Below are 9,634 nucleotides of genomic sequence, written 5' to 3'. Positions count from 1 at the left end.
TAGTAAGCAGATTTCCTTTAGTGTTTCATACTTTGAAAAATGGCCCGGTGTATAACCCAGAGTATGTGTATCAAAGAATGTGTGAAGGACATGAATATTTTCTTATTACTATAATACTTTAAATTTGTTCTCAAATTACCATAAGGGCCTTTTTACACAATACCTTAAGATAGAGCTTTCACAAAAACTTAAAACATTGGGCCCAAAAGTCATTGCTGTCCCAAAGGAAAATTCATCACAATTGTTGCAAAGTATTTTATTAAATCTTTATGTACAGGCAGTTTGTGTTTTCACTCAGAGCTCGTTTCCTGCTGCTGGATTTCCTATATTGAAATGTGCCAGTATTATTCCGAGATCCGATGTTCAACAACTACAGCAAAATTAAACACCAGTATGTAGGTGTGACACAGGAGGCACATGCTTAATTCAACAGTCGCGATCGTTTTCTACTGACAATGTGCACCACTCCGTATGGCTTTGAGATTCTACACTGAACTAAATGCCAAGAGCTGTTAACGTAAGCTGTCCAACATGGATACAGGTGCATGGTTTTGTGGAGAAGGGTCCAGAATATAGCCAGAGTCAAGCTTTCCATTATCTTTTTAAGCGTTCAAAAATACAATCTTTGTTCATTCATTTAGTCTCGATCACTTGTGCCTGAGATCCAACATACACAGTTAAAAAGTGTGAGTTTATTGCGACAAAAATACGAAGATAAGTTAACGCCCGACCTCACTGCCACGTTTACATGATCGACCCAAACCATAGAGGCAGAATGTACATTTAAAAATGATTTTGGTTGATTAAAACAATGCCACATCATTCATACAAAAAGCAAAAACCATTCAAAAATCCACCCGAATGTAATTTTTGACTTTAAATAGAAATTAAAATTCTGGGGGAAAATGGGTAAGAAAGCTTTTTAAAAATAACATAAACAAAAGTCGATATTACATACAACTTGAAACAACAATCACCTTTGATTAAAAATGGCATCGCTAGAGACACAATGACAATATTTGCAAAGAAATCTAAGGATGCCTAATCCATGGTTTTCAGAGTGATGAAAATTAAGAAAGTTGCCATAGCAATTGACACTTTACACAAAATATAGTTTTTGAATCAGCTAAAGTCCTCAATGTCGCCTATACCAGGCAGCTGAAACACACAAATAGATCTTCAAATGTGGCATCTATAACTGCAATAACCCCATGATCTTTTAGATCCTCTTAAAGAATAGACTTCAAACCATAGGGGGACTGAAGAGGAACTTTGAAATCAATTAAGACTGGAAAGCATAACTTTATTGCAAAAGATTTGTTACTTTAATCTGTTATATTGACCCATCCTGTTATGGAAAATACGGCACTTTCAATTTGATGAGGTAAACATTTCAGATGGGCAGGGCAAGGGAAATTCACTCTTTTTGAAAGTAATGATCTACAAATGTTGAACCTTCTCATTATTTGTTAGGATTTGCCTCCACAAAATCTTGTGTTTAATAATGAAACCATTTCTGAAGATATGGTGAAAAAATAGTTTCACTTTTAATCATTTATTCTGACTGACACGTTAAACTTGGTGCCAGTGTATGTTTCACGTGGTGGCAAAGTATTTGCAGAGAGATGAACCAGGTCAAACATTTGTAATCTGAATTTGTCTTTCAGCTGAATTTTAAACTATAGGAATTTGAAAATGATGTCACAGGAACGCAATCTATTAAAATCCATGTTTCAGTGCATCCCCAGTACAAAATGTAAAGAGAAACAAAACCGTGAGTAATGACGGATTATTGCTGTCAAGTACCAGCCTAGACCCCGTCCAATTCTCTTTGAAAGTCCGTGCTTGTGGTTTGGAGGGAGCCTGATGGCGTCAGGGGCACTTCTTAAAGGGATCATCATCACAGTGAGTCCTCATCACAGTGTTCACAGACTGGAAATGGGGAAAAAAGAGGACAGCTTCCCCTGCTGTTCAGAGGAGGAGGTACAAAGTCTTTGGGATGGTTTCTGCTCCCTCCGCTGAACAGCTCCTGTGGGCCATTTATCTGTGCTCCCTGAAGCCCTGGGTGCCATCTGGACCCACGGGCTGGCGCACTGTGTGGTTGTTTGATCGGGAGTCCTCCGAAGGCAGTGTTGAGTTATTGTTGCGCCCCGACTTGCTAAAAGAAAAGAAATGAATAGATTTACAATCAATAACAATTCAATAGCACAGTGAACATGTTTCTGCAGTTGAACTTGAATCTCCTTCGGGATCAAAGAAAACAGTAACAGTATAAAAATAGATTTTACAGAACTGACATTTTATTCACAAACATATCAAAGTCGTTAAGAAATGTATGATTTGGTCATCTTAATCTCAGGTGAATCTTGTTTTTCCACTGCGCTGAGGCTGGAGGAGTTAACCAAATATAATATGGCATAGATGCTGCATCAAATGCACAACTGACATTATGAGGAACAGTGGTACAGGGCCTGAGGTATGCCGACCACCATCATTTCTTTTTCTTTTTAAAGATTTTGTGGCCCGTAGGCTTCACTGACGGGAAAGCACAGAGTGAAAAGGGGATTAGAGTGAAGGGAGGACATGCAGCAAATTGTCAAGAGTTGGAGCCTGGCATACGTGTGCTGTGTCCAAACCGCTTGACCAGTGGGCAGCAACGGCCACCATAATTTCTATAACATAGGGTCAATATTACTTGTATACTTTTTCTTATTTCTTTTTTGGGAAAGGTAACATTAGCTTTAGTGGGTCAAAATATTAATATACCCATGACTCATTATATTATATATTATTATATATGATTGTGAAATATACTTGTTTTTAAGTGATAGTGTGACTGTTTTTCAGCCAAGACCAATACCTTTAATTATTGTTGTGGCCGATAACTGATATTTATATGAAGACTTTAAAAGGTAAGGTAACTTCATGAGGGAAATTTCTTTCCTTCAACCAGTGTTGCTGGGGCAACCCGTCAGGTGCAGTGAGCAGCTTCCGTACAGCGCTCAGGGATCCGTTTGCCTTCAAACATCTCGATGGAATGACCAAACAAAAAGGTTTCTTGTCAAAAACACTAAATGTATATGTTTCCAGTGTCATTTTGATGTAATTACGTCCCCAAATCCAGCACCCTGAGACTGTACACTAGCCACAAGGAGTACACTAGCCTAGTGAGTGTGAGAGCCACTATCAAGGGTGAAACGTCCAAGATCCACAAGTACATCAAGGACAAGGCCCCGACAGATGACGTGCTCAGTGAATGTCTCAGGCAATGGGGGAACAGAGGATGAGGTGCTGGAGGGACCATCATGGGAGGACAAGCCCCAACATGGGATGTACCATCGGAACATAACTTAAGTGGTTGATATCAAGAAATTTTACCAATGGCTAGAGCGACCCGGACTGAAGGACAGCACAGAGGCCCTGATCATGGCAGCACAGGAGCAGGCCCTGAACACCAGGTCAATAGAGGCCCAGATCTACCACACCAGACAAGACCCAAGGTGTAGGTTGTGCAAAGGGGGCCCTGAGACAATCCAGCACATAACTGCAGGGTGCAAGATGCTGGCAGGGACAGCATACATTGAGAGCCATAACCATAAATAAATAGTGTACAGAAACATCTGTGAGCAGTATGGACTGGAAACTCCAAAGTCAAAGGGGAAACACCCCAAAAGGTGGTGGAGAACCCGAGCCAAGTAATGGTAATGGCGAACCAACCGGACATAGTGGTGGTCGAAAAGGGGCAGAGGAAAGCCGTTGTGGTTGACGTGGCAATACCAAGTGATGGCAACATTAGGAAGAAGGAACACGGGAAACTGGAGAAGACGAGGAAGTTGAAAGCGAAAGTGGTGTGGTCATCGGTGCACTCGGGGGCAGTGACCCCCAAACTGGAAGAGTAGCTATAGCAGATCCTAGGAAAAACATCAGACATCTCAGCCCAGAGCAGTGCAGTAACAGCAAAGATACTGTGCAGAACACTCAAGCTCCCAGGGCTCTGGAAGAGAACCCGAGCTTAGGAAAAAAAGGGACGAGGACACCTGCGGAAGGTGAGAAGGGATGGGTGTGTGTGTATAGACACACACAGACAGACACACAGACACACACAGACACACAGACAGACAGACAGACAGACAGACAGACAGACAGACAGACAGACAGACACACACACACACACACAGACACACACAGACACACACACGATGATCATTGTTTTCAATATATCTTCCATCTATATAAAAAAAAAAAAACATGTCGCAGCTGTGTGTGGACCTGTTTTAGCAGAGTGCTTGAAAGCTGTTTTTTTTTACATTTTTTCACCAAAAGCTCTAAATTAGTATTATTTTCTTTATGCTTGTGTAAATAAAGTTGTAAGCGCAACGTCTGCCTTTCTAAAGCGACACAAGTTCCTGAGTTCCCCAGCTCTAAATCCAATCCATGTCTCTCCTTCATCTAAAGTCCAGCACATTTTAGTAAAACATGAATCCTCACCAAACTCAAGCCGTAAATGAATTTAAATCTTAAACTGTGAAGCTGTGGACCAATTTATACAATGTTTTAAGTTACTGGTCGCAAGACTCTTTTTTTTTTTTTAACATGAATCAAATCAAGTTGCCGTAGATAGAATTTTTTTTTTACACTCAGAACATAGCTTTACCGGTCGGTGCTGGCCTTGTCCTGAGGGGGGTCTTCAGGGCAGGCGCTCCCCAGTATTCTCTTGCGGGCCTCTGCATACTCAGCCTCACGTTGGGCTAAAGACTTCACCTGGGGAGTGGGTCGGCTCTGGTTCAGTGGAGAACCCATCATCCCATTGTTTGTGGGTCTCTTCAAGATGCGAATCTGAGGAGGGGGGGCCGTGGGCTGACACTCATCTTGAATCACCATAGCCGTCCTCAGAGGGGACCGCGTTGAACCGATACTGGGCTCCCTAAAAAGACATGAGCAATTGCATACAAATTAATATCACATCACAACATTTTCCTAATTTAATGTTCACAGAACCTTTACTGCACAATTTCGTATTTGCATTACATGTATTGATCATTTGTGAACCTTTGCATTGTCTACAAATTCAAATTTGGGTCAGGCATGGTTTGTCCTTACTTTTCTCTCTGGGCGATCCTGAGCTTCTCCTCCAACCGTCTTTCCATTTCCTAAAGAGAAGAATTAACCTCATGTTAACATGATGAGTACCAGAACATGTGTTAAGAGCAGTACACAAACAAGGCAAGTGGTGCAGGTTATTAGGCAAGTGCATGAGCCGATGGAAAGCTGGGTTCTGTTTCAGGCTATTAATACATGTGCAGGACAGCTGCCAAGTCATAACACAGTCACTTAGCCAACATTCAGCATGTGATGTAGACATCTTTTACTGTAAGACAGACTTAACCATGTTTAGGTAAAGTTAGGTTAAAGGTTAGGTTCACAGGTTTAAAGGGGTGGTATGAAGAAAGGCACTTTCACTACACCAATCCAACTACATTGAATATGGCTAAATATAATTAATTTAAGAAATATCCACGTTTCTTTGATTTAAAGTTCGATAATGATTTGCTGTTGTGAATTACAGTACACTTACTACATTTCTGGCATTACATAGAAGTTAGAATTAACTGGGGAAGCAATGCTCACTCAACAAATACTGTGTAGAAAATATACAGTAATGCTTCGTTTCAAGACAACAGCAATAATAATGTAGTGGTCGTTTGTTGGTTCAAGTCAGAAGCCACCATGTCACCACTATAATAACTAATAATAATAATAATTGCACATGATCACTCAAATAATTAAGCGGCAAATGAAAAGACCACTCTTGAACCAAGACATAATTTAACAGCAGTGTTGTCATAAAATTATAATACAGAAGAGTTGTCTTGCTACATTAACGCTAACCGGAGCTAACGTCAGTATAGCATTACAAAGAACCAATACTTTACTAGTCTCATCCAATTCCTGCTGCCGAAATTTGTTGCTAGTTAAACACACACACAAAATATTATGGCCAAGTTATTACTGCTCAATCGCAATAACAAAAGCCCACTGTCATTTATGCTCAATCAACTTTAGCCGACCAAGTTTCCTGATGCTATCGTTAGCTTTAGCTACATTGTTAGCCATGAGATCAACCATTTAAAAAAGCACATGACGAATCTGTTTTGATTATTTAACATTGAAATTACAATTAAACTACAAAAGAGAGCAATATGACGTGCTTATTTCGCCTTTACCCCACTATCTGCCGCTTCTTCCCAACTTTCGGCGACCTCCTCATCCATGTTTCATGTTGCTCGCTCAGACGTAGACACGCTGCGGGCTGCTGTGGAGATGTGGGAGGGGCGTGTGAACCTCCAGCCCCGCCTCCTGCAGTCTACGCTTCGTTACGTCACTCTGACGGAATCCCACTTGCACTATAAAGGGTGACCGCCTTAAATTGTTGTGAAAACTGGGACTGTTTGTACGAGTTGGTGGGACATCACTGCTGTATCAGGTTATCGTTTTATGTATTTATTTTTTTATTTTTATATATTGCTTCATTATTGTTCATTTTTGCACCGAATCACCAAAGCAAGTTCCTAGCCTTTGAATTTTGTTCGCTGACAATGGCAATAAACCTTTTCTGATTCACACACAGAGAGAGATTGGCACCATATTACAAAGTGCACAAAACCGCTTTGTTTTGTTTTTCCAAGCATTTTCTTATATAATCATAGTTTCTATATAAATATAACTTTTCTATTCAAAGACATCAATACTTTATGATAAGAAGTTACAGAGTACTTTACATGAGTAGTACTGTATACTACTTCTGACAAACTCCTGACCAACATACAGGCTCAGTTTTGTAATCATGTAATCTAATTTAATTGGCCAAGGGTCTTTTGGTACATATTTTTTTCTTCGACAAAATTCTTTTCTTGTGTCCGACAAAGTATTTTGGTATCGCTCCTGATAATTTTAGTGTATGGTATATTGTACACTGTCCCTATCTCAAATGAATAATCCAAGTACCGGTAACTAAGATAAGACAAGGTTTAACTTTATTAGTCGCCTGGTTTTAATTTAACCATAAGCAACACTATAAGATAAGATAAGATAAGATATTCCTTTATTGTCCCACATGGGGAAATTTCATTGGTGCAATGCAGGTAGATACAGAGGTAGATACAGAAGAATAGAACAGATCACTTATAGAAAGTTTGAAAAAAAATACCTATGCTTATGCAATGCGTGTTGTTAGTTTTAATATAGGGCACTACTCGATGTGCGAAGGAAAGGTTCCGTAGGTCTTTCCTTCCTGCTGCTGTCAGACTTTATAACAAAAACTGTTAGTACTGAACACTCGCAATAATGACCTAACCTAATACTGATGTGCAATTCTGTCATATGTGCAATTGCTGTTGGAATTCATGTGCAATTCATGTGAAATTCATGTGCAATCTATGTGCTGTCGTGACACATATTCATGTGCAATTACTGTCGTGATCACATGCAATGGTATTTATGTATTTATTTATTTATTTGTCTATGGGAGTTTTTATTTATTTATAGGAGATCTTCTACTGAAAGTGTTTTTCAGACTTCCTATAAGTGATCTGTTCTTCTGTATCTACCTCTGTATCTACCTGCGTTGCACCAATGAAATTTCCCCATGTGGGACAATAAAGGAATATCTTATCTTATCTTATCTTATCTTACTTTCTCAGTGAATTATTGTTTGTCTAGTGGTAGCCAGTTGCCCATCAACCTCCTCAGTACAAAGCTGAAGGCCTAATGCATCCAGATAAGCTTGGTAAAAACAACTTACTACAACATGGAGAACATTCTTCACAACATTATTTATTCACACCTAAACAAAATTTTACATTTACAGTCTTCATCAATACATAAAAATTATAAGTTATGAATTGGATGTTAAAATTCTTAAACACCACATTTGTGTACGTAGAATCCAGTCACATATCCGAGGATGTAGAGGGAGATCAGAGCAGCCAGAGCACCAGCAGCCTTCACAGTGATCCCAGCAGTGCCCACACACACACGGCTGTACATCCTAAAGACAAAGAACTGTCATTCTACTTTTAACTTGTTTTCTAAGAAGGTGTGTCACACCAGTTCATTTGGCCATTAAGTCTATAACCAACATTCAATTTCAAAAAGTTTTTTGAAAAAAATAAGAGTTTGGAGTTGTTGTTTTGTTATTTATTGTTTAATGATCATGATAAAGGTCAAGTTAATTGTTTTCTTGTTTATGGTTTTAAATATCCTACCAGAATGTGAAAGTGAATGTGAATCAATATATTTCAAATATGTTGTGTGATTAAATTACTGCTGAAACAAAAATCAACCATCACTAATTTTGACTCTCACCGGGACATAGTGGTCTGTCCTGCCTCCACGTCCACATTTATGTTGTCCTCGTTCCAGCGGTCATACTGCACTCTGGCTCCAGTGTTGGACTCCATATGGATGGAACAGTACAGGTCTCCTCCTGCCCCAATCACCCTTCAGCCACAGTGTCTTTGTCCTGGTCAAAAAGTCTTAACATGACTAAAGGTTTGTATCTGACTCTTTGTTTTAAAGGTGCACACATTTTTACTATTTTTTTGGCCAATGGTTAGGCACCTGCTTGTCTCCATAGAGATGTTGTTGCATTGGTTGGAGTAGTATATCATTAAATGTGCTATGTGACAGCCAAAGTCTTCTTCTTTGGTGTTTTGTGGTGGTTGGTATCCAAATTCTTCTTCTAAAGTCTAAGACGTACTACTACAGTAATGTAATGTAGGGATACCAGCCGCCATAAAACACCATAGAAGAAGAATATGCAAAAATAATGTGTGTACATTTGATTCCTTTCTGCTTGATCCCATGGGCTTTGAAGACACAGAAGCATGAAACACGCAATGTGCAGTGGGCAAAGTCTAAAGAATAAAGTCTGGCAGTAATGTAATGTAACACTTGGATACCAACCTCCATAAAACACCAAAGAAGAAGAAAAAGCCTGTACACAGTAATAATGCAAGGTATTTCTCATCAATAAATACACATGTAGTTGAATACAAACAAGACATATGCCATACTGTGGATCATTCCAGGTAAAGCGATAACATTTATATGGAGACAAGCAGATGATGGCACCACACCAGAAAAGTCATATTGTGCACCTTTAAAACAATGATCACATTGAATAAAATGATTAGGCTTACAAAACAGCAGCCTTACCTGTGTGACAATAAGCACTGACCTGCTACACATGTAACCACTCGACTGTTCTGAGAGCTTTCCTTCTCACTGTGAGGCCTTGGTCAGAGTTCAGTGGGCCGACCCAGTCATAAAATGTTTTTCACCTGCTTAAGACTGTGTGATAAAGGGCAATCCAGGCCCTGGGTGCTTAACTTAATCTCTGCTTTCTGCACTGCCGCTGCTGAGAGCACATGGAACAGATTCCATAGTGTGAATTGAATTATTGTAAAACAACAAACTAAAAACATGGGCTAAGGACTTAAGATTTGCACCACATCCTTTTGTCATTTTTACAAAACAATCTATACCAGTTTCTTAGGCCTCTTAGAAAACAATTAAACAGCTATTTGGGCTGTCTCGTTCTAATCAAATATTTTGCAGAATCAGAATTATTTTT

The 9,634-nt window shown here is 39.5% G+C and overlaps 2 protein-coding genes across 2 annotated transcripts; both read right to left on the bottom strand.

Moving 5' to 3' along the window:
* Positions 1-240: 240 nt before the first annotated feature.
* LOC140363136 (SUZ RNA-binding domain-containing-like) lies at positions 241-6,368 on the bottom strand. Its single transcript, XM_072449495.1, has 4 exons — positions 6,225-6,368; positions 5,101-5,150; positions 4,655-4,924; positions 241-2,158 (listed from the first exon to the last, which is right to left on the bottom strand). Exons 1-4 carry the CDS (start codon positions 6,270-6,272, stop codon positions 2,041-2,043), a joined length of 486 nt encoding a protein of 161 aa, XP_072305596.1. The 5' UTR covers positions 6,273-6,368; the 3' UTR covers positions 241-2,040.
* Positions 6,369-7,865: 1,497 nt separating this feature from the next.
* smim1 (small integral membrane protein 1) lies at positions 7,866-9,340 on the bottom strand. The gene is made up of 3 exons (XM_072448552.1): positions 9,217-9,340; positions 8,365-8,521; positions 7,866-8,047 (listed from the first exon to the last, which is right to left on the bottom strand). Exons 2-3 carry the CDS (start codon positions 8,457-8,459, stop codon positions 7,918-7,920), a joined length of 225 nt encoding a protein of 74 aa, XP_072304653.1. The 5' UTR covers positions 8,460-8,521; positions 9,217-9,340; the 3' UTR covers positions 7,866-7,917.
* Between the last annotated feature and the right edge of the window lie 294 nt (positions 9,341-9,634).

Source organism: Eucyclogobius newberryi, unplaced genomic scaffold (assembly GCF_026437365.1).
Source record: "Eucyclogobius newberryi isolate DKJ021-1_F unplaced genomic scaffold, fEucNew1.0.hap1 SCAF_17, whole genome shotgun sequence".
Taxonomy (NCBI): Eukaryota; Metazoa; Chordata; class Actinopteri; order Gobiiformes; family Gobiidae; genus Eucyclogobius; species Eucyclogobius newberryi.
Note: the sequence above shows the minus strand (reverse complement) of the source record. Positions and strands in the feature narration are given on the sequence as shown.

Excerpts from the sequence above, each read along its gene's own strand:
- LOC140363136 (XM_072449495.1), bottom strand. The coding sequence starts at position 6,272 with ATGGATGAGGAGGTCGCCGAAAGTTGGGAAGAAGCGGCAGATAGTGGG. Across the intron at positions 5,151-6,224 it reads AAGAAGCGGCAGATAGTGGG|GAAATGGAAAGACGGTTGGA; the intron begins GTAAAGGCGAAA and ends TCTTCTCTTTAG. Across the intron at positions 4,925-5,100 it reads AGGATCGCCCAGAGAGAAAA|GGAGCCCAGTATCGGTTCAA; the intron begins GTAAGGACAAAC and ends ATGTCTTTTTAG.
- smim1 (XM_072448552.1), bottom strand. The coding sequence starts at position 8,459 with ATGGAGTCCAACACTGGAGCCAGAGTGCAGTATGACCGCTGGAACGAG. Across the intron at positions 8,048-8,364 it reads GGACAGACCACTATGTCCCG|GATGTACAGCCGTGTGTGTG; the intron begins GTGAGAGTCAAA and ends CTTTGTCTTTAG.